General features: G+C 42.7%; 1 protein-coding gene across 1 annotated transcript in view; it reads left to right on the forward strand.

Annotated features, from left to right (window-relative positions):
- ATXN7 (ataxin 7) overlaps nucleotides 1-25,721 on the forward strand; it is a 182,939-nt gene that overhangs the window by 123,405 nt on the left and 33,813 nt on the right. The window contains exons 7-9 of the mRNA XM_073592174.1: nucleotides 19,639-19,873; nucleotides 22,028-22,293; nucleotides 24,930-25,012. Of these exons, the coding sequence (XP_073448275.1) occupies nucleotides 19,639-19,873; nucleotides 22,028-22,293; nucleotides 24,930-25,012 (584 nt within the window). The remainder of the gene's footprint in view (nucleotides 1-19,638; nucleotides 19,874-22,027; nucleotides 22,294-24,929; nucleotides 25,013-25,721) is intronic.

The raw sequence follows: 25,721 nt of genomic DNA on the forward strand, positions 1-25,721 counted from the left end.
GAGCACTGACAGGCTGACCCCCCCAACCCTACAACCTCTGCAGCAATGCTGGCAGCACTCATAGGTCTATTTCCCAAAGACAACCTCTGGATATGACTCTGAGCATGTGCACTTAACTTCTTTGGTCGACCATGGTAAGGCCTGTTCTGAGTGGAACCTGTCCTGTTAAACCTCTGTATGGTCTTGGCCACCGTGCTGCAGCTTAGTTTCAGGGTCTTGGCAATCTTCTTATAGCCTAGGCGGCCGTATTCGTGTAGAGTGAGAGTATGCACAACCAGGGGCTTGCTCATACTGTGATTTTACACAGCGGGTCCCATGGACCCAATGTCCACCCACTGATCGGTACTCTGACAGAAAGGCAGATTGTCATTCTGTCAGTACAGAAGCATGGATCCTGTGTTCCTGTAAAGCAGAAACACCGATCCATGCCTTCCACCGGTAAAAGCAACCCCCCCACTTCCCCTACACTGAAACATTGGCTAGGCACGGAGTTAACCCTTTGATCGCCCCCTGATGTTAACCCCTTGCCAGTCAGTGTCATTAGTATAGTGATGGCGCATATTTTTAGCACTGGCCCCCAAAAAAGTCTGTCCGCCGCAATATTGCAGTCCCACTGTAAGTTTTGCTGATCTTCGCCTATACTAGTAAAACTAAATAGTTTGTAGACGCTATAACTTTTGTGCAAACCAATCAATATACACTTGCTGGGATTTTTTTTCACCAAAAATATGTAGCAGAATACACAGTGGCCTAAATTTTATGAAGAAATTTTAATTTTTTTTTTACATTTTTTTTTTAATTATTGTATAGGTTTTATAGCAGAAAGTAAAAAAAAAATTATATATATTTTTTTAAATTCTCATTCTTTCTTTTATAGTGTAAAAAAATAAAAACCGCAGAGGTCATCAAAGACCACCAAAAGAAAGCTCCATTTGTGGGGAAAAAAAGGACATAAATTTTATTTAGTGTCGCACAATTGTCAGTTAAAGTAGCGCAGTGCCGTATCGCAAAAATGGTCTAGTCAGGAAGGGGGGTAAATCTTCCGGAGGAGGTCAAGTGGTAAAATAAGATTTCAGACTTGCATTTTAGTTTGTTTTATAACATGCCTCTTCTATAATGAAGAGCCCGCCTGCCCACAATTTTTTTGTCACTTTAGTTTCACTTTAAGTATTGCAGTAAAATTTTGGCAGTCATGTCCTGCATTTTTCGACTGCGCTTTACGGGTTGGCAGCACGCAAACCTAAAAATTTTTGGCACAATCGTCTGTAAAAAAATTCCTGCTCATTCCCGCGATCTATTAACTCTCACAATTAACCTCCCATTCTGCGATTCCAGCTTGTTTGCTTTCAAAGAGCATCACCCCGCTGCTCCCAACTGTCAGGTTTTTAAAAAAAAATCTGAACGCCACACCCCCTTGTTTTCGTTTTTACCAGCTCCCTCCCTCCCTCCCCCTTTTTTTTTCTCTTTCCTCTATCTGCCAGGACCTGTGTGTGCCTGATTTTCACTTTACAATACTGGCAAATGTTACATAAGCACAAATATGGAGCCCAGGCAGGAGTGTGTGGGTAGTCCCCAAAGCATGACAGCAAGGTCTTACTTGTCAGGAACAGAGTGTGCAACGGAACACAGACAAAATATGTGAATGGGAGCTGCTACAAAGGGCTGATCACGCACCGTGTTGTGGGGAGGGCGTGTGTTGTGTGGTTTTTTTTTTTTTTTTTCGTTTTTTCGCTCCTCTCTCTAACACAAGGCTGGAATTGGCTGCAAGCCCAGCTCTGCATGGACTTTGCAGAAGGTGGGTATGGCTGTGCTCTAGCACAACACGGAACTGCAGGAAACAAATGTATCTACATGCTTTCATCTCTGTTGTCATGTTGCATTCCATCTTTCCTGTCCCCTCCGCTCCCCCCCCCCCCCCCCCCCCAATCCGCCGTGCCTTTTTTCTTCATTAACGCCGTCTTGTCGGGATGGAGACTCGCAGTGTGTTAAAGTTGTCTCTCTAGCTTCGAGTTGATCAAAGTGGATAATCTGGTAAACGAGGGATTAAGAGCTTGCAAGCGGGCCACATAAGCGATTCTGAAAATGTCATTTGAGTAAGCTTGGCCAAAGTTCAAAAGCTGATGTAGGAGTTGTGTTTCCTATTAACGTCAATGGACGCCGTTTGCTAGCAACCGGGTTTAAGGCAATTGATGAGTTGTTTGGCCCAGGGGCTGTTTGCCTTAGGTAGGGGTTATGCAAATATTAAGATTATATTAAAAATACCTGTCGATCATAACAGGGGGCGGCCATATTTTTTGAGTGTTCAGATTATTAGGAACCAGTGACGTTTTTGGGGCATAAGGGTTTTGTCAGTATCCTTCTGAATGCTCTGAAGGGTGGACTGTGGTCTTACTCCACCCGGCGCCTTCCCTTGTCCTCATGTAAAGGGGAGGAGTTCTGTAGTCCAGAGGAGAGCAGAGAAGCCTGCTTGGGATTTTGTAGTGGAACTTCACTCTTAACAAACCATATTAATTATGCTGCTAGCATTGGTAAATAGGAAAGTATATCATACAAGGGGTCTTCCACACTTTTATTTTTTCGTTTGTGAGGGTGGAAGAAGTGGAAATTGGTCATATCTGAAAGTGTCATGTGACTAGTCTGGCAAGCCGGTTGACTTTGTAGTTTAATATAATACTTGTCACACTATGGTGAAGATGGCTGTGAAATTTATATAAAAAAAGTTCGGAAACTTTTTGAAAAACCCTTGTATTTTTACTTTTTTTTTTTTTTTGCATTTCTTTAGCTATTTGCTGTTTTTTTTTTTTTTTTTTTTTTTTTTTGCTTAGGAAAATTGTCGTACATCCCAGGTGTCTTCAGGAGGGGTGGAGAGGAGGAGGGGTTTTCTCAGCTAAGCACACCCTCCTGCAGGTATGCTTGAGCTAAGGGCAGATGGATTCCAGGAAGTAAATGCTACATGAATCATCTGCCCTTATTCAAGATGGCCACAGCCAGAAATCATAGAGGGGTGTTTTTCAATGTGATTTCTCAACAATATAAAGCATAGAGACATGGATGGATGGGGGAGTTTGCTTTGAATGTTAAAAATGAATTAAATGGCGTTTTTGGTTTGTGATGCAGAGATGCAGTGAAGATCCATTTTAAGTGCAACTATGGAATTACAGGAAGTTAGGAGCTCACTGGATTCCTGAAAGATCCTACTGGTATTTGTCTGTAATTGCCATGTTTTTATAAGAGGCAAAACGTTGAGAAATGTGTGTTTATGTACTGAACTATTTTTATTTTACAATGGACTAGTCTTTTAACATGTTTTAATTGGTATATAAATGTCAAAAGCTCTGTTACATATTCTGTTGCTTTTTAAGTGGTTGTAAACCTCAGACATGAAATATGAATCAAGCATATCCCTCTATAGTGTGTGCTTGTGTCAGTTTAGAGCACGAAGTGTAATTTCTGTCTGTTGCCTCGTTCCTCTAATATCAGCATAAATCACTTCTGACAAGTTATCCTGACATCAAGAAAAAAAGGTGACAGGGGAGGGAGCTCCAGCAGAGTGACAAACTCAACTCTGTTCCTGTACACTGTGGGGGGTGGGGTCCCTTTAATGCAATCAGCTGTCAAAGCTCTCCTCACTGAGCTCTGCAGTGTGTCATTTCAGCTCTCCGACCCCTTTTTCTGATCTCTGACAAGCTTTAAAATGAAACACTTTGAATAGATGTAACGAGAATACTGCAGATAAACAGGTACAACTTATGTAGGAGGATTTGTTTCATCTGTATATCACCTGAGACCAGTCATTTCATAAAGGTTTACAACCACTTTAAGTTCAATGAGGCCGCATTAATGCATCTCTTCTGAATGCTTTTAATACTGACTACCATTTTGAGTTGGTCTTCCAGTCTATCGCTGAAATTTGTATACCCAGCATATCGTAATACCGAACTCCAGACAAACCGCTAAATTCGCAGATGAATTACATCTGAGATCTGGTTTGCCTGCCAAAAGATTTGTATTTGTCCATCCAGTCTTGAGAGTTATGCCGTATACACACGGTTGGACTTGCCAACGGGATAACCTCCGTCGGCATTTCCGACGGAAAAATTTAGAACATGTTCTCTATCTAAGTCCGTCGGAAATGCCAACTGAAAAACGGTCGGAATATCCGACCAAAAGCTCCCATCGGACTTTTTCTGTTCGAAATTCTGACCGTGTGTACGGGGCATTACACAGCTATGTCCGGCAGGGGAGGAGGCCTGATCCTTCTGTGCTGCACTTCCATTGTCACTTATAGGTCTCCTAGCCTGTGACTGGGAAGTGAAAGGAGAAGAGTCTGGATGCTTAAATGGCCTCCTGCAGTCCAGACTTTTCACCAATTGAAAACATTTGATGCCTTTTGAAATGATAAAATGCAACAATGAAGACCCATTCCAGTTGAGCAGTTAGAATCCTATATCAGGCAAGAATGGGGCAACATTCCACTCACACAACTGATCTCTTAAGTTCCCGAATGTTTACAGTGTTGTTAAAAGAAGAGGAGGTGCTACAACATTTTTTGGAATTGGGGTTGTACTTTTTGTTGTCCTGCCCCATCTTTTTTGAGACGTGTTGCCATCAATTTCCTTATTTATTTCCTAAAATGGTAAATTTTCTCAGTTTGAACAGTTTGATGTGTTTTCTATTTTTTATTGTGAATAAAATATAGTTTTATGAGATTTGCAAATCATAGCATTCTGTTTTTATGCAGATTTTACACAGCTTTTTTTATATATTCTATATTTATATATTTTCTATATTTAGAATTAAGGTTGTAGAAAAAACTATTTAGGATAGCATACGTGTTAATGTCTGTCTGTCCCACTTTGTGGTATTCTATGAGTTGCCACAGCCATGATTTTATGACCGAGGCTTCTGATATCCTGCTTCAGCGTTGGTTGTTTTTGCAAACAAGTGTCTTCTTCGAGGACCACAAAACTTGAATAATACCTCAGCTTGCATAATAGAATTTAGTGTAACAATTAGCAATGTCAGTAAAGCGTTTCCTGTATTTGCTCATATACACAATGAAATAGTGACATAGGCCTTTCTGATTGACTTCAGCATTCAGTGCCTCTTTAACCACTTGCCGACTAGCCGCCGCCATACTGCGGCAGGTCGTCACGATCCCGCGAACCGGTGTAACTATACGTCGGCTCGCGGGATCGGATGGCAGGCGCGCGCATGCTGCACAGCCGGGGTGCCGATCCTAGTGGCCGACGGTTGCGATGACCGCCGGCCTCGAGCGATCGCGAACACGAGGGACAGAACACGGAAGTGTGTGTGTGTGTGTACACACACAAATACGTGTTCTGCTCTGAGAGGAGTGACAGATCATGTGTTCCTATTAGCTAGGAACCACGATCTGTCACTTCCTCTAGTCAGTCCCCTCCCGCTTCAGTTAGAATCACCTCCCAGGGAACACAGTTAACCCCTTGATCGCCCCCTAGTGTTAACCCCTTCACTGCCAGTAACATTTTTACAGTAATCAATGCATATTTATAGCACTGATCGCTGTATAAATGTCAATGGTCCCAAAAATGTGTCAGAAGTGTCCGATGTGTCCGCCATATTGTTGCAGTCACGATAAAAATCGCAGATTGCGGCCATTACTAATAAAAAAATAATAATAAAAATGCCATAAATCTATCCCCTATTTTGTAGACGCTATAACTTTTACACAAACCAATCAATATACGCTTATAGTGATTTTTTTTTTTTTTTTTTTTTACCAAAAATATGTAAAAGAATACATATCGGTCTAAACTGAGAAAAAAGTTGCTTTAAAAAAAAAAAAATGGGGATGTTTGGTATGGCAAAAATTGTGTTGTGGTTTTTTTTAGTTTTTTTTTTTGTTTTTTATTTCAAAATTGTAGCTCTTTTTTGTTTATAGCGCAAAAAAAAAAAATGCAGAGGCGATCAAATACCACCAAAAGAAAGCTCTATTTGTGGGGAAAAAAGGACGTCAATTTTGTTTGGGTGCAACGTCGCACGACCACGCAATTGTCAGTTAAAGTGACGCAGTGCCAAATCGCAAAAAAAAACCTGGTCATTCAACAGACAAATTTTCCGGGGTTGAAGTGGTTAATGAGACCGTGCTTGTGCTTAGCTGGTAATTGCTTCTTGTGTGGCATTTTATTACGCAATGGCTGGCAGCCATGGAATTTTCTGTCAGCTATTACCCATGCATATTTTATAGAGAACCAGTCACCAGTGGGCAGTTGTAGTAATCGAAGTCTACACCAGTGGTTCTCAACCCTGTCCTCAAGTACCCCAACAGGCCATGTTTTGGGAATTTCTCTTAGATAAAATAACTGTCCAAAATACCAAGCCATTGACACTGATTTAAACCACCTGTGCAAGATAAAGGAAAACCTGCAAACTTGGCCTGTTGAGGGTCCTTTAGGACAGGGTTGAGAACCATTGGTCTACACTACTGTTTGGTTGTAATACATTTTTGATGTACTTATATTCTCCAGAAGTGTCGGGCTTTAAGGTTATCCTATCTCCACCAAAGGACATTTACACCCAAAAAACGGTTATATAAGAAAGGTGCTGTCAGAATCGCAGGAAATAACTAAATGCTTTGTTCATTGACAATTTTACTCGCCTCCAACAGCCCAGGGTGGGTATTGGTTATCAGCCCTGAACTCGGGCAAGAGAGTGGTCATTGTCCATGTGGGCCTTATGCCACGTACACACAAGCGGACTTTTCGACCGGACTGGTCCATTGGACTATCCGATGGACTTTCAGCGGACTTCCAACGGACTTTCCCAAACGAACGGACTTGCCTACACACGGTCACACCAAAGTCCGACGGATTTGTACGTGATGACGTACGACCGGACTAAAATAAGGAAGTTGGTACCCAATAGCTGCCTTAGCGTTGGTTTTCGTCTGTCAGACTAGCATACAGACGAGCGGACTTTTCGATAGGAACTGGGTCCAGCGGAGTTCCGACGTAAAGATTTGAAACATGTTCCAAATCTAAAGTCTGTCTGATTTTTCAACCAAAATAGTCAGCTGCAGGTCCGATGAAGCCCACACACGGCCGAATTGTCCGCCGGACCAGTCCGGTCGAAAAGTCCGCTCTTGTGTATGCAGCATCACATCCTAAAGCATTGTACACACAATGAGCTTATCAGACGAATGATCGTCCTTTTTTTTTTTTTTTTTTTTTTTTTGCAGTCTTTATATCGAAAACTAATAGGTTACTAAAGTATGAAAATTCTCGCATGTCAGAATAAAAATTCAAAAGTGATGTCATGTATTTGTATTGCATTTTCGGACAAAAAGTACTGATCAAATTAAATCTGGTATCGTACAAGAGAAATGTTCGTGTTTGTCCCTTCGGATAATTTAGGACGAAAGCTGTGTACTAGCAATCAGATTATCGTACAATTGCTTCGAAACTGGTATTTTTTTGTACGATATTCCGATCGTGTGTACTAGACTTAATACTGGGATGACATTTCTGTTTTGACGGTTGCAAAGATACAAGCAAGCAATACCACCCACAGCTTTTGCTATAAAAGGAAGACAGAACTTAGTAGAACAACCTTAAAATGGAGATTCAGGTTTTTACACATACCAGAGTTATTCTCTTTAAATATCACTAGGTTTGGTTTTGTTTCTGATGAAGCTACGCTTGTACGATATCGAAACGCGTTGATGTCATTGATGCGTCACGTGACATCATATAGACACACCCCCAGTATGTAACCTGTACAGCAGCGGGGCCTTGGGGAGCACCAGGAGCACAGTTGAGGCAGCAAGCGATAACAGCTGACGGAAAGCTGGGATACGGATTAGAGGTCGACTTGTATATCGGCCAATATTTGGCATTTTTTTTAGATAATCGGCATTGACCGATTGTGCTGATAAAAAAGGCTGATTTAAAACTTCAGCGCGACTTGCAAATGACTTCTGTAATAGAAGTCAGTGCAAGTTGCCTGAAGTCTTCCTGTGGAGCGACTTGTCTCTCCTATCTGCCAAGTCTGAGAAAAGAAGAGATAAAATGTTTATACTTATCAATGGACTAAAGGACTAAATCTTTTCTGACACTTATTGCTTACAAGTAAAAATCCTGTATTTTCTGCTAGAAAATCACTTACAACCCCCAAACATATATATATGCAGAGACCCTAGGGAATAAAATAGTGGCTGTTGCAATATTTTATGTCACACGGCATTTGCGCAGCGGTCTTTAAAATGCAATTTTTTTGGAAAAAATACAGTAATTTTAAAAAAAGAAAACCGTAAAGTTAGCCCATTTTTTTTTCGGCCAGAAGTTTTGATTACCTGTTTTTGTGTATTTAAGATTTTGTTTTTGGTTTTTTTAATCTAAATTATACATACAAGTGAACTGATTGGAGGTTTGTTTTGTTCAGTAAATGTTTAAATGTAAGAAATTTTCTGTATCACTTATTACTTAAGGCTGCTTTTACACTGGCAGGCGTTGACAGTAAAACGTTGCTAGTTTTAGTGGCGCTTTACAGTCATTTTAGCTGCGCTATTAGGCTGCTAGCGGAGCGCTTATAACCCAGCTAGCGGCCGATGAAGGGGTTAAATGCGCCCTTGCCAAAGCGCTTTGCAGGTGCTTTGGCAGCGGTGCCCATTCATTTCAATGGGCAGGAGTGGTGGAGGAGCGGTATACACCGCTCCAAAGATGCTGCTTGCAGGACTTTTTTTTTTTTTTTTTTTTAACATCCTGCCAGCGCATCGCCTCAGTGTGAAAGCACTCGGGCTTCAGGGGAGCTGTTTCGCAGGCACTTTACAGGAGATATTTTTAGCCCAAAAATGCCCCAGTGTGAAAGGGGTCTAAACTGTTAGATTTTATGAGATGAAGGGAGAAAAAAAAAATCGGCCTTACCTATCGGGCCAAAAAAATCAGCATCATATATCGGCCGCCGCGATTTCTAAATATCGGCATCGGCCATAAAAAACCCATATCGGTCGATCTCTAATACGGATAACGCTCCTGGAGTGCGGTAAGCTTAAGGCCCCTTTCACACTTGTGCAACTTGTCCTGTGACTTGGGAGTGCAAGTTACATGACAAGTTGCACCTCATGATTTCCAATGACAACCATTCATATCTGCGACTTCAAGTCGCACCGACTTCAAAGTAGTCCCTGCACTACTTTGGTCTGACCTTGATGCGAGTTGAGGTCCATAGTCCTCCTTAAAATCGCGCGACTTTCAAGTCATGGCAGCAATGTGAAAGTGGCCTAATTTTTGACGTGTGAAGTGCCGCCAAGCAGATGAACAGTGAGCCCGTTCCCCTTGTGGACTTTGTTTGGCCAGGTTAAGCTGGAGCTAGCAGTGGGTGTATGAACACCATGTCATTGGATACTGCCTGTGTACTGACCTGCTCTAATGCGGCTGATTTGCATGCCTGAATCTCACCCAAAAGCCTGTCTTCATATTGGCATATGTGATTGGCATTGATCGGTTGCCCCTCAATCCCAGTTTGTTTTGCCCAAGAGGCCATTCAATAGAGGATTGCTGAAGATCCCACAACCCATATCCAGCTACCTCCAGTGTGTATACTGATATGGAATACTGTACAATCTGAAATAGCGGCACATTGAGTTATCTTGAATTTCACTAGTATAAGCCACCAATGAATGACAACAAAACGTGCAATATCCATGCTATTTTAAAACCTTTGTGAATATAGCAGCCGCTTGAGCTATCTGTGATACAAAACACAAAAATGTAAATGTTTAAAGAAGTACTAATAAATAAAAATCATTGTTATGAAAACAGATAAAATTAACCATAGGTAAATCAAATAGACTCCTAAAGTGAGGAAATTAGTGAAAAAGAATGAATAAATAACTCAAAAGTCCATCATAGCTCATAGAGAAAAGGATTTATTTATTTTTTACACACACACACGTGTATGTATGTATGTATGTGTGTGTATATGTGTGTGTGTGTATATATATATATATATATATATATATATATATATATATATATATATATATATATATGTATGCACCAAAAAATAAGTTCAAAAGAAGGGGGAGGGCAGGTTATCCACAGATTACTTCATCCACGTGTCCCCACTTCGCTCCAAGACCAATCAACTCTGACCGGATTCATCCCTAGCATTCCGGAGTTCCTCCTGCATAAGGAGATTTAACACGTGCATTTGACCATACTATATGATGGTTCATTTTATCTGGTAAGAGGCCTGAGCATTAGTGTCACCTGGTGATGGAAACATTGTGAATTCATGGCTGTGCGGACACTTGTAGATAACCTGCCCTCTTCCTCCTTTTGAACTTATTTTTTGGTGCACATATCTATATATATTTTAGCCCTTTTCTCTATGGGCTATGATGGATTTTTAATTTATTAACTTTTTTACTCATTTTTTCACTTTAGGAGTCTATTGATTTATGTTTAGTTTTATCTGTTTTCATAACAATGATTTTTATTTATTAGCACTGCTTTATACACTTATAATATATTCCAGCTGCTGTGCTGCCACTCTATCCTCAGTGAACTTTATATGTTTTATTTAATCAAGTGGATGGTCTGCTAGGTACCTAGTATTTACTGAGTGATTAAGTGGAGAACCTTGGCACTTCACGACAACCACCTAATTCCAGGAGGAAATCTTGTGCAAAGTATTGCCCAAGGTCTGAGAACTATAGAATGTGGTAGCCTTATGGGCCCTGGGGCATATAGGTGTCATTTTCCAGCTTGATCTTTGCCCTATCCTGATGCGGTAAGTTGTCCAGACATCCGGACATTTGCTTTGTGTACAGTACATTGTTTTATATGCTAGTGGTGCACCAAAATGAAAATTTTGGTACCGAAAATTCAGGATACACTTGTCGCAAAACCGAAAATGACAGTTTTAAAAAAAATATATATATATATATATATATATATATATATATATATATATATATATATATATATATATATATATGTGTGTGTGTGTATGATATTCAACTGTTTAATGCATATTATGACTTTAATGTCGGCCATTATTGGCACCTTTTTAGCACAAGAAAAACTCAAGAAAGAACTTTAAATTCTATGTATGTCTTCACACTGGTCCATTGCACCTCCCCGTTGAAATGCATCAAAAACGCATCACTAACGCACCCGTGTTACATTTTTGACACAGGTTTTGAGTCACATGACCTATGAAAAAACCACCATAAGCACAGCAAAATCACATGCGTTTTCGGGCGATGTTATCAGCACCTTTTTCTCTATCGACAAAACACAGTTAACCCTATTTTCATGCCGATATGTTTCGTCGGCCAAAATTTCAGTGCATCTATCCTATGCACTTTGTTGTTTTTGAGTTGTGGTGTATTAAGTACTGTGTTTCCTTTTTATAGAATCATTTTTGGTAAATGTTTTTAAACTTTTTGATACTTTCTAAATAAATTAGTTAATTTAAACATAATAGTTGTCTGCCATTTGCATAGCCAGTTTTTCAGCCAATCCTGGGGCTTTACCCTTTGGATTAGGGTGTTTTTCTTGTATTGTAGGACTGTAAGGTTACTATGGCAACGCTTAAGTGAGTAGGCCTAAATATTAAAGAATTTTAATACCCTTATTTTTTGTTTCTGTATAATATAGCAGCTTAAATAGTAATGCCTCGTATACACGACATTATAATGATTGTCCTATTTTTTTAAATTTTTTTTTGCATGCTAATTTCATATCGAAGATGAAGAGGTTACTAAAGTTGCGAAAATTCTCATACGACAGAATAAAAATTCATAGTCTACAAAATCCAGCTCACAGCCGATTGGTTGCTTTGAGCAGATCCTCCACTCCGGTGGTTCTTCAGGAGACCCATGGCTGCTGTGTAGCGTGACTTTCCATCTCCAGGTTCACAGATGGACCTGCATTAGAATGTTTCACAAGCTTTCTTTTTTAAGCAGTGTAATAACCAGGGGATCATTACTCATTGCTTTGCAGAAAGAAAAAAAAAGCCACCAGTGAACTGAGTCATTGCAAAATCTGTCCGCTTTCTCCTCTTCTTCCCTGGCTTTTGCCGTGCTTGTGTTGTAAATGGTATTCGCCGGGAGGTAATGGCCTTTCCGGAACGTAGTACTTTTCTGATCTAATCTAGGGCTTTGTTTCTGTTTTATTGAACTCAAACATACAGCCATGGATAAACTTGGTTTTCTAGGATTGCTGAAATAGAGAATGCTGTTAAGCATGTTTTAAGCATCTTAAAGGGAATTTGTCGGAAAGCAGAAATTCCTGTGAGATTTGGTACAGATGGATGCTGTCGATCACGGACACACATGCCACATAACTAGCCCTGGATCCATGGAGCAAAACCAGTTCACTGAGTCACATCCTTAGAATAACTACTTCCAAGATGAACTAGTCACACAGGTGTATTCTTAGCTTCATCATCGCTGTCTATCATGTGTTTTTTTAGTTTTTTTTTTTTTGTGTTATATATATATATATATATATATATATATATATATATATATATATATATATATATATATATATATATATAATTTATTTATAATCAATAACAGGGCCTTACAAATAGGGATAAAGTTATAATGCACCTCCAATCATCAAATCAGTGAGCTGCTAGTGCTAGGCACAGAGTGCTGGTAAACACTGTGTCACCATAAAAATCAGGCGGGACACCATCCTCTTGTCAAAAGATTCCCTATTTGTAACCTTTCTCTTTCATCCTGCGTTTTATGTGAGGCTGAGAGAGCAGTGCAGAAACCAAGGAACACACTCGTATGTTTGCACATGATCAGATTTTAGAATTAGAAGATGAATACAGTAGCTGTAGGGGGGTTAGGAGGGTGCGTCAAGTGTACAGGATGAATGATGACACTAGATGAAAAAAGCACGTTTTATACAGTGTGTCTCACATCTTGTACATACAGGCTTCCATTTGTGCAAGCTCAGTTTGTACAGCAAGCTTTTTATAAAGCATTTTCAAAGCTTTTGGCAATCTTAGGGCAGCTTTGTTCAAGCCTTTAAAGCAAGCTTTAGCTTCTAAGGGAGAGTGCTGACTGACACTTTAAACACACTACTAGCAGGCTTCAGTAGGATTAATCAAGAAGTGCTGAAGCTGATTGAAGCCTGCTAGCAGCTTTTTTAAGGAGGCAGCTTGTGGAATTCCAATAAAGTAGTAGTAAAGCCTCACGTTTGTTAGAATTACATTCGTATGCACACGTTGAATAGTGCACAAAAGGTACTTGCCTAAATAGAAGTCGAGAAACACTTTCAGTTTGTTACCTTCATCACCGAAGTCTCTGGGTACCTGTGTTCTCCTTCCCTGGGCTTCAGGTTAGGAGCACGCATTCATCTCTTTATTGGAACAACCCCCGATTCCTCTCCTCAGGACTACATGTCCCATGGTTTTAAAGTGATTCTATAGGAAATAAATGAACCTGTTTTATTACCTGCCCTGTGCAATTGTTTTGCACAGAGCATCCCCGATCCTCTTCTTTTTGGGTCACCTGTCAGAGGTCCTGGCCCCCCACCCCCCCAGGAACCATCTTGAAATGGGAGCGCTGGAGCAGGCTCACTCCCGAACCATGCTTCTGTGAATGGACATTGTCCATTCACACACAGGGCCTGACTCGGCCCTGTCCTCCGCTCTCTCCTCATTGGCTATCTGGCTGTGATTGACACAGCTGCTGTGTGAGCCAATGAGGAGAAAGAGACACAGGAGTGCCGCTGCTCTCATGCACATCGCTGGATCAAGATGGGCCTCGGGTAAGTCTAAAAAGGTCTGGGGGAGGGAAGCTGCACACAGAAGCTTTTTTTGCCTTAATGCATATAATGCGTTGAGGTAAAAAACCTTCTGCCTTTAGAATCACTTTAAGCACCACTGCACATCCAGCGCAGGCTGTCCATGTCATCGCAGGCAGCATCATAATGTCAGGATTGCATGTATGAAAAAGTCTAGGAACCTGGGGCATTGATATTTGAATCTGCTTAGCTGAGAGGAAGGAGAGTGGACTTTTGGAGAGGAAGGGGCAGCATATAAGGTACATATTGAGGTCAGCTACATTAAAGCAGTTGTAAAGGCTAAATTAATTTTTTTGCTAAAATAACGAACGTGTTATACTTGCCTGCTTTGTGCAATGGTATTGCAGAAAGCGGCCTGGAACCTCCCCTTCTGTGGTCTTTTGCCCATGCTGCAAGCTCTTCCATTTTTGTGTGTTTCAACATAGCAAGCCACTTGCTATGGTGCACACCTGCAGGCTCGCTCCTGAGCTGGGCTGTGCGCATTCATTGACACACACAGCATGGCTCATCCCCACCCCCTGCTCCCTCCTCACAGGATTTGATTGATGGTAGCAGGAGCCATGCAGTTTCCCACCTCCCCCTGCTGTAATAGATTACAGTAACAGTGATATATTGATTACTGATAACTAGGGATGCACCAATACCATTTTTTTTTTTTTTACAATGAGTACAAGTACCGATAATTTTTTTTTTTTTTTTTTGTACTTGCCGCAACTGTTTTGTTTTAACTTCAGCTATAAGCAATGGTACAAAGCATTGAAAAGTTTTTTACAAATGAAATAAATTGAATTTCTTTTAATTTAGCACTTTTTCAATGTGAAATGTATAAATATATGTTAATATATATGTGTAAAAATATTCACTAACAAAGCAAACAAAAAAGTTTTAATTGTTAATCGTTTATAAAATAGACATGAACAAAAGAAAAAAAGCAGGAAAATAATTAAATGGAGGAGAATATGAAGTTAATTAAGGCTCATTAGAGTAAATTAATAAGGGGTTAAACAAAGGAACATTTGTTCATTTGTTCATCCCTTTGATCTGCAGATGAAGAAACAGAAATATACAAAAAGAACATAGGCGTGCGCAGCCTATTGCATTAGGGTGTGCACCCGAAAGCTCAAGCACACATACATATATATATATATGTATATATATTGTCAAAAGTATTGGGACGCCTGCCTTTACACGCACATGAACTTTAATGCCGTCTTAGTCCATAGGGTTCAATATTGAGTTGGCCCACCCTTTGCAGCTATAAAAGCTTCAACTCTTCTAGGAAGGCTGTCCACAAGGTTTAGGAGTGTGTCTATGGGAATGTTTGACCATTCTTCCAGAAGGGCATTTGTGGACAAGAAGATCTGGCTCGCAGTCTCCACTCGAATTCATCCCAAAGGTGTTCTATCGGATTGAGGTCAGGACTCTTTGCAGGTCAGTCAAGTTCCTCCACCCCAAACTCGCTCATCCATGTCTTTATGGACCTTGCTTTCTGCACTGGTTCAAATCATTTGATGGAGGGGAGATTATGGTGTGGAGTTTTTTTTCAGGGGTTGGGCTTGGCCCCTTAGTTCCAGTAAAGGGAACTCTTAAGGCGTCAGCATACCAAGACATTTTGGACAATTTCATGCTCTCAACTTTGAGGGAACAGTTTGGGGATGACCCCTTCCAACATGACTGTGCACCAGTGCACAAAGCAAGGTCCATAAAGACATGGACTTAGCAGGGGTGGTGGGAAATTAACTTCAAGTGCAATAATTCACATTATAACTGTACCTAAAACATATACAATTAAGTGTAACACTCTAAAAAATAAAAAATCCAAAGTGCTATAATGGTGTGAACCTTCCAACTAAAAAGTTGTTGCACTCGAAGGTAATTTGTATTGCAATTATCTGTAGAGGGGTTTCCACCATCCCTGCTAAGGCAGCACTGATGGGCACTGATAGGCAGCACTAATGGGCACTAATAGGCTGCACTGATTGGCAGCATTGATGGGCACTAATTGGTAGCACTGATGTGCACTGATAGGTGGCACTGATAGGCAGCACTGATTGGCACTAATGGGCACTGATTGGCACTGATAGGTGGCACTGATGGGCACTGATATGCATCACTGATGGGCTCTTATTGGTAGCACTTATGGGCACTGATAGGCTCTGATTCACAGCACTGATTGGCAGCACTGATGGACACTGATTGGCACTGATGGGCACTGATAGGCTGCACTGATGGGCAGCACTTATGGGCACTGATAGGCAGCACCGATGGGCACTAATTGTCAGCACTGATTGGCACTGATAGGCAGCACCGATGGGCACTAATTGTCAGCACTGATTGGCACTGATAGGCAGCACTGATGGGCACTAATTGTCAGCACTGATTGGCACTGATAGGCAGCACTGATGGGCACTAATTGTCAGCACTGATTGGCACTGATAGGCTGCACTGATGGGCACTGATATGCAGCACTGATGTGCACTGATTGGCAGCACTGATGGGCAGCACTTATGGGCACTGATTGGCACTGATAGGCAGCACCGATGGGCACTGATATGCAGCACTGATAGGCAGCATTGGTTGGCACTGATTTACAGCATTGGTTGGCACTGATAGGCAGCATTGGTTGGCACTGATAGGCAGCACTGTTTGCACTGATAGGCAGCACTGGTTGGCACTGATAGGCAGAATTGGTTGGCACTGATAAGCAGCACTGGCACTGATAGGCAGCATTGGTTGGCACTGATAGGCAGCACTGGTTGGCACTGATAGGCAGCACTGGTTTGCAATGGTTGGCACTGATAGGCAGAATTGGTTGGCACTGATAAGCAGCACTGGCACGGATAGGCAGCATTGGTTGGCACTGATTGGCAGCATTGGTTGGCACTGATTGGCAGCATTGGTTGGCACTGATTGGCAGCATTGGTTGGCACTGATTGGCAGCATTGGTTGGCACTGATTGGCAGCATTGGTTGTCACTGACTGGCAGCACTGATGGGCACTGACTGGCAGCACTGATGGGCACTAATTGTCAGCACTGATTGGCACTGATAGGCAGCACTGATGGGCACTGATATGCAGCACTGATTGGAAGCACTGATGGGCACTGATAGGCAGCACTGATAGGCAGCATTGGTTGGCACTGATTGACAGCATTGGTTGGCACTGATTGACAGCATTGGTTGGCACTGATAGGCAGCATTGGTTGGCACTGATAGGCAGCACTGGTTTGCACTGATAGGCAGCACTGGTTTGCACTGATAGGCAGCACTGGTTGGCACTGATAAGCAGCACTGGCACAGATAGGCAGTACTGGTTGGCATTGATAGGCAACATTGGTTGGCACTGATAAGCAGCACTGGCACTGATAGGTAGCATTGGTTGGCACTGATAGGCAGCATTGGTTGGCACTGATAGGTGGCACTGGTTTGCACTGATAGGCAGCACTGGTTTACAATGGTTGGCACTAATAGGCAGAATTGGTTGGCACTGATAAGCAGCACTGGCACAGATAGGCAGTACTGGTTGGCACTGATTGGCAGCATTGGTTGGCACTGATTGGCAGCATTGGTTTGCACTGATTGGCAGCATTGGTTTGCACTGATTGGCAGCATTGGTTTGCACTGATTGGCAGCATTGGTTGGCACTGATAGGCAGCACTGGTTGGCACTGATAGGCAGCACTGGTTGGCACTGATAAGCAGCACTGGTTGGCACTGATAAGCAGCACTGGCACAGATAGGCAGTACTGGTTGGCATTGATAGGCAACATTGGTTGGCACTGATAAGCAGCACTGGCACTGATAGGTAGCATTGGTTGGCACTGATAAGCAGCACTGGCACTGATAGGCAGCATTGGTTGGCACTGATAGGTGGCACTGGTTTGCACTGATAGGCAGCACTGGTTTACAATGGTTGGCACTAATAGGCAGAATTGGTTGGCACTGATAAGCAGCACTGGCACAGATAGGCAGTACTGGTTGGCACTGATTGGCAGCATTGGTTGGCACTGATTGGCAGCATTGGTTGGCACTGATTGGCAGCATTGGTTGGCACTGATAGGCAGCATTGGTTGGCACTGATAGGCAGCATTGGTTGGCACTGATAGGCAGCATTGGTTGGCACTGATAGGCAGCATTGGTTGGCACTGATAGGCAGCATTGGTTGGCACTGATAGGCAGCATTGGTTGGCACTGATAGGCAGCATTGGTTGGCACTGATAGGCAGCATTGGTTGGCACTGATTGGCAGCATTGGTTGGCACTGATTGGCAGCATTGGTTGGCACTGATTGGCAGCATTGGTTGGCACTGATAGGCAGCATTGGGTGGCACAGATAGGAGAGAGGGGGAGTTTCACATTCAGGAGATCGTGAGAATTGCCAGAGCTGTTCAGTGTATGAAACTGTCAGATAATGACACTGCATGCAGGGAGAGACACCAGCTGTTAAAAGTCAGCGGTGATGCTGGTGGTGGGCGGGACTGAACAGTTACCAAACACCAGCCAATAGGATGGGTCTGGGCGGGCCGCTACATTTCTCTGGCTCCGCCCCCTCTCTGAAGCAGCCCAATCATTGGCTGGTGTTGGCGCTTGATCCCGCCCCCCCCCCCCCTGACATCGCGGCTGAGTTGTGATGACTTACAACTCAGCCGCGATGTCGGGAGTGGGCGGGACCAAGCGCTATAAACACCAGCCAATGTTTGAGCTGCTTCAGAGAGGGGGCGGGGCCACATAAATGTAGCGGCCCGCCCAGACCCCATCCCATTGGCTGGTATTCGATGGCTGTTCTGTCCCGCCCACCCCCGACATCACCCCAACATTTTGACAGCTGGTGTCTCTCCCTGCATGCAGTGTCATTATCTGACAGTTTCATACACTGAACAGCTCTGGCAATTCTCACAATCTGCTGCCTGTGAAACTGTTTAGCAGGCAGCGCGGGCCACACACTCTCTTGGATGCAGCATTTTGGGGCAAATCTCTGGACACAGCACGGGGTGATTAGGGTGTGCCCAGGCACACCCGGCACACCCCGTGCGCACGCCTATGAAAAAGAAACAACGTTTCTTTTTATTTTAGTGTTTCAGGGCTGAGCAATGTTGTTAATAAACATTGCCTCTGCTTTTTTTTTTTTTTTTTGACAGCTCCAATTACCGGACTTCTTTAACGCTGGGGAGACCCCCCTGACAGCTCAAAGAGCTGAGTCTGAAAGTATCGGTTTCAGGTATTGGTGCATTTGCACGAGTATCGATACTTGTGCAAATACTCGGTATTGGTGCATATACCAATACTAGTATCGTTTCAACCCTACTGATAATGCCTCCCTCTCCTTCCTCCAGGTAGCTTGGAATTAGGGTGGGATTCTGATGACACTGGCCATGTTTTAATGAACCTCAAATGCTCATACAGTGGTGCGTAATGACATTCAGAGTTTTGTGATAATTGTTATAAATTAACAAAAGCGGTGTACTCACTCTAAACTTACACGAATCTTCATATTTCAGTAACAGTTTATAGAAACAGATTCTATTAACCATGTGCAGTGTAGAAAGGGATAAGGGTCTTTTCCACCCAAGGTCTTATCTCCAATTAAGTCTTCGGCCGAAAGGTGGTTTGTGTTGTGCAGCAGCCTCAAAGTGAGACTGTGTTCAAAGGAGCCCACGGGTGGCATCTAAACAGGTATTCTTTAGGTACAACATGTTTAGAGCTATAGGATGGATAAACCAGCAATAATTAACCCAACAAAAGCTATTGATGTGAAAGGTGCAACTGCTTGATCTGAAATCGTATTCTTTTGACATTTTGGTTATTTACCAGTTTCCTTTTATTCCAGAAAGAAGACATGGTTCCTCCAGCAAGGCCCCTCTGACCCCTCCATCATCGTCTGTGTATTCCCTCTACTCCACGCCATCAACTAAAAACAAAGTGGCCGGCAGCAGCACGCGGACATCCAGCAGTGCCTCCTCCAACTCCAAGCTGATAAAATCTCCCAAAGAAAAGCTACAGATAGGCGGGAACAACAGGTCGATGCATCCCACGCAATACAGCAAAGCACCACAAGACAAGATGTAAGCTACACTTCCTCCGGGTAGAAGAATTGTCAGCAGCGATTATGGTAGACTAGATCAGTTTAAGCCCATTCTTCTACTCCTTACCTTGTAAAAAGGGCAATATTTTTGGATTCCATCAGCAGATTGACAGTGATGGAATTGCGACCGTTGGGTAAATAATCCATTGTGCATTTGTGTCTTGTTCAATCAAGACATATGTATTATTTCTGACCGGATCCTCCCAGTTTGGCTGTAGGGCTTGATGTGCACAGGTGTTTTTGATGTGTCACAAGTTCACTTCTGGTCAGATCTCCCTGGTGTACTGTACGGGAGTTCGGTCCCCTCCTCCTTCCCTCCACAGTTTTCTGAGACACATCACAGGTCCCAGAAGACTGCGGGACCATTCACAAAGTGCAGCATGACTCGCTCATGTGAGTGGGAAGCCGGCTGTGACGGCTTCACTGCTAGATTCCCTTACCTAAGATGCTGGCATCTGCACCCAAGCCAATTGAAGAACCTGCTCAACATCGATGGATCCCAGGACAGGTAAGTGTCCTTATATTAAACGTCAGCAGCTACAGTATTTGTAGCTGCTGACTTTTGATTTTTTTTTTCTCTTTAAAAAACAGTGAGGCGAGGGGCCAGCTTAGACTGAGCCCCTCAACTCCCTTTCCCAAGGATCTACACAACACAATACACAACATTCCATGGCAACTCATCACATCTAGGGTGTGCATCTTTAACCCCATATTGCCCTTTCCTAAGCCACATATTAAAGCTAAACTTTCATACTTCTACTACGCAGCACAGCTCTATTCAGACAGGGCAGGAGGCCTGTTTTTTTTTTTTTTTTTTTTTTTCTCTCTGCACCAATTAAAATATATTTTTAAGTCTTGTCCTGCCCCCAGGCTGTAACTAGATGGTGAAAAGAGCAACAGCAAACTGATTAGCTCATCTCTCTGTCACTCTGCTCTCTAGCCCTAGCAGCATGTCTTTGTTGGCACGAGGTTACTGCACCACAACAGTCTGCCACCTTGTGCTTCTTCAAGGCTGAACTCTGCTGTACAGAGGCTAATACAAGTCCAATTCAGGGACTATATACTTTAAAGCCTAAGCCAGATAAGCAGGGATGGGCTGAGATTCTAACCATCTATGGGTATGATCCATCGATTGACTTGGGTACAACCAGCATATTGGGTTTCTAGCATGCAATTATTGTTAGTGGCTATAATAATTGTGTTCTCCTAGCACGGACAGCTTCCACACCGGGAGAACACAATGGGCTTTATTTACTAAAGGCAAATCCACTTTGCACTACAAGTGCACTTGGAAGTGCAGTCCCTGTAAATAAATGAGGGGAAGATCTGAAATGAGGGGAAGTTCTGCTGATTTTATCATCCAATCATGTACAAGCAAAAATGCTGTTTTTTATTTTCCTTGCATGTCCCCCCTCGGATCTACAGCGACTGCACTTTCAAGTGCACTTGTAGTGCAAAGTGGATTTGCCTTTAGTAAATAAACCCCAATAGCTCCTCCGGAGGGATTCCCCCATCAACAGTGAGTGTGTTGATAGGAGAATCAAGCGATTTTTCTTTACAGCAACTATGGGGAAATTGCATAATCTTTGGCCTGCCTTGAATTCAGCTTTAAGATATGTTTTCTCGTTTAGGCTGACAAGTTCAGTATTAGACCCCTCCCAGAAGCCAAGCCAAAGAAGTTCAGCCATTGTTCGTAGATGTTGATTTTCTGTAGGGTCTCCCTGCGCTGATGGATGGTCTTTTCCTGTTACAATGCATGAATAAACCCAGTTTACCCACCAGGTTGGTGGGGCAATGGAGACCCAATTTTGAGCATTTTCCTAGCTAGGGATAGCGCTTACAATATGGCAGTTTTTTAACACTATCAATTTTAGTTTGCTCAGTGCTGCAAGTCATTGTTGTAAGTGCTTTTGGTGAGTTTTATGTTGTGTCTATGTATTCTAAAATATTCTGTCAGGGTTTCTGATTTTCTGCTGTTGGAATGAGCAAAGAACAGTTGCACAGGAAAAGTTTATTCTGACATGCATAAGTTTGTTGCAGTTTCAAGGAGTTCCGTAAAAGAACCAGACTTTTGCTAGAGGTAGTTGGGCGCTGAGAGTCCTTCATTTACTAAAAGATAAATTGTCCCCCACAGAATGACCCCATCCGTTAAAGTGGAGAAGATGCATACAATCCAAAAAACGGATGGTGCGTTGCAAAAATCGGCTGCTGGGTCTACCTGTTCCTCTTCTGTCAGCTCCTCAGTAAAGACTGGCCTTAACTGGCAATCAATACCAAAGCCACCTTTGCCTTCCCCTGGACAGATACCAAATGGTAAAGGAATTCTCTCGACTCCTCCGAATGTGGAAAAGAAAGCTGAAGATACGAACTGTAGGAAATATTTACACAAGAGATTGTCTGGTATGTTAGACTTTTGATGTATGTAAACCCAACTTCCACATTATTCTAGGTTTTTTTGGAAGGTGAGGAACCTCCGCTGGTGTGTTGTTTTTTTTTTTTTTTAATCAACATTTGCAGAATGAGATCTGTCTGTGTTGACCACAGCTGTCAGTCAGCATTGTGTTCCTACAGGTGGGTTCTTTGTCAAACTTGGCTGTGCAGGTGAGTATGTACTGTGCGTATACATTCATTTCTAGGGGCTATCTGCATGCAGCTCAGCAGTAGAGAAAAAGTAAACCGCTCTGCCTGCTGCACAGCACTAAGCTGAGCCTTTAGAATGTCTTTATAAGTCTTCAGTAAAGTCCTGGTCACACTACCTTGACCGCAATGTGTTTCCCGAAACTCTTCAGCTCTCTTCAGAGAGGCCTCATTTACAGTCTAATTGGCAAAATAACTATATGCACGCTTCTCAGTATTGTAGACTCTTTCAGACTTGCCGTTTCCAGGAAATGTGGGACGTAAGAGGACCTAGACCAGTAATTTCCAAACTGTGGCTTTTTGCTTGCCTCTATCTGGCCATTGAGACACTATTCTTTCAACTGGCACCAATGATGAGGCACCATTCCTCCCACTGACACCATCGATGGGGCACTATTCCTCCTGCTAAGACCAATGATGGGGCACTATTCCACCTGCTAAGACCAATGATGCCAGGAGATTTTCTTTTTCACACTGGCCACAGTCTGCCCCCCCTAAAGCCTGAAGGACAGTAAACTGGCCCTTTGTTTAAAAAGGTTGAAGACCCCTGGCCTAGACAAAGATGACATGGCCACTGGGGGTGCTTTGTGGGTTTCTGAAATTAGATACGGAAGAGAGCCTGTTTTTAATCAGAATTTTGGGTCTTGGTGTGCATTATATATTAACACACACTAAGATTCAAAGACTTGTATGAGGAGCTTGGGAGGTCAAATGTTGCTACTACTGGAATATTGGATGGACCACACTGTGACTAGGACTTTAATAAAGGCTTGTAAAGAGAGTCCCTTTAATCCTGGTACACGTGTAAAGTTTTCTTTCATTCAGTCCACCGCCAGAATAGATTCAGATGCTGGAAAAGGATGTCCCTTCGACAAAAGCTGGTTGTTGGAAAGACAGCCATACACACTGACTGAATGTTGGCTGGTTCCTGTTGAACCCACTGATACTTGGCCCGTGTGTATTCAGCCTAAGAATGAATGAAACTCTGAGGCGTTACTAAGTAAATGATTATCAAAGTGTTTTTACTTTGTATGGTTAATGTAGCAAGGGAGATATAATTTAAAGTGGGAGTGGGGATGCACTGGCTACTACATAATTTGTAATTAAATCATTACAAATTAATACAAATCAATAATTATTAGCTAGGGCTTTAGTTTGATCATCACCTGCCTCCTTCCACACATTCGTTTTGGCTAGTGAAGCAGCACGTCATAGTTATGCTCCCCTAGAAATGTGTTGGGGGCATAGCAGAAGTGTTAGACCCCTTTCACACGGGAGGCGTTTTTCAGACAATACAGCGCTAAAATAGCGCCTGAAAAAAGCCTCAGCTGCAAACCCAGTGTGAAAGCCCAAGTGCTTTCACACTGGGGCGCTGCACTGACAGGGCGTCACAAAAAGTCCTGCCAGCAGCTTCTTTGCAGCGGTGTAGGAGAGGTGAATACACCGCTCCTGCCTATTGAAAACAATGGGGCAGCGCCGCCATACTGCTCTTAAAGCGCCACTGCAGTGGCGTTTTGCAGGCGGATTTAACCCCTTTTCGGCCGCTAGCGGGAGGTTACAACCGCCCCGCTATCGGCCGAATAGCGTCGTTAAAGCGCCACTAAAAATAGTGCCGCTCTGCCGCTGATACCTGGGGCGGCTCAGTGTGAAAGGGGTCTTAGGGTGTTTCCTGATCAGAGCAGCCCAACAGTCAGAGAAACCTGAAGGATGTTGATATATGTACCTGCATCTCTGGGTGCCTGCAATTTATACCTGTCAAAGGGTATTGATATTCTTAAAGCCCAAAACTGGGAATTTAAAGAAATAAGACTACCCCCTGCAGCAGAGAACCCACAGGAAGAAGTAAGGTGTAACTCCTACCTTACTCCAGCTTGTGGGTGCTCCATTGTTGTTGTCATCTGCAAGGCAGTGCTGTTGGCCCTGCATTGTACTTGATAATGCCATCATGCGACCATGGGCTGGAGTGTTTAAAGAAGAGGCTTCAGTGGAGCAGTTGAACAGGTGGAACGAGCCTGCCAGAGTGATTTTTTTTTTCTTTATTGGGGGGGGGGATGTTATTCCCAGAACTTGTATCAGTGTGAACCAGGCCTAAATGAACAAAAAGGAGATTCTAGAAGAGTCAAAAGACTTCAATCTGATCCGGCAACCTGCTCTAATTAACACGCCATTTGCTGGCCTCTGTGTGAGTCACTTCCCTTAAGACTGCCGCGTCTTTTTGTAGCCTTTCCCTTCTCCCCGCTATGACTGTTACATTCTTGCCAGCAGTAACAATGTATCAGGCCAGTTAGAGCGAAATGTGGAAAGTTGGGTAAATGTGAAAAATAAATAGGCCCTTCATTAGACAGATTCATGTTGCTGCTGTCTGTAGATCTGGTTTCCAATTGTCTCATATTCTATAGATCGAGAGTTTGACCCCGATATACACTGTGGAGTTGTCGATGTCGAGACAAAGAAGCCCTGCACTAGATCTCTGACATGCAAGGTAAGTCATTTCCTCTATCTTACTACTTGTGTTTATAATCCTACTCCAGCTAAAACTGTGTGAAGCATATTTTGTATACACTGACCATGTAACATACGTGTCATTTCAAGAAACCCTAAATCTCCCCGAATGTTTATGATGATCCCTAACACCTATACACTTACAAAAGCATTAAAAGGACTGTGATCTACGTAGGCATTCCACTCCCTTACATGCCATAGTTGTTAGTAGCAGATGTAGACTTTGCATGGTAACACTGGCTCCCAGTTTTAAAAGTTCAGAATAGGCAAAAAAAAAAATGCTTTGCCTCCAGCGTCAGTAACAATGGCAAAATGGTTATTAGAATATATTTAGTGATCTAAACAGCTCTGACTTCACCAGAAGGTACTAGCATTATTTTTAGCTGTCAGTGTGCTGTTTATATCAGTATATTGCAGGATCTAAAGAGGCTTACGCAGTGAAATCTACAGTTTCTACTACAGAATAAGAACACAGGAACTTTTTCTAAGGCTCTAGTTGAAGCCAAACATCAGCCCCAATTTTTTTTTTTAGCTGTGTCTTTGGAATTGGCAAATGTAAATACTTCTATCAAATTTTTATTCTTGATGTTTATAACCTTATTAGGGAGATTTCACCTTATTTCCTCTCCCTCTGGCAACCTGTGACTTCAAAAAATGAGGGGAACTGCCATTCATCCCTGGGACAGGAA

The sequence above is a fragment of the Aquarana catesbeiana genome, linkage group LG07, assembly GCF_042186555.1.
Source record: "Aquarana catesbeiana isolate 2022-GZ linkage group LG07, ASM4218655v1, whole genome shotgun sequence".
NCBI lineage: Eukaryota > Metazoa > Chordata > Amphibia > Anura > Ranidae > Aquarana > Aquarana catesbeiana.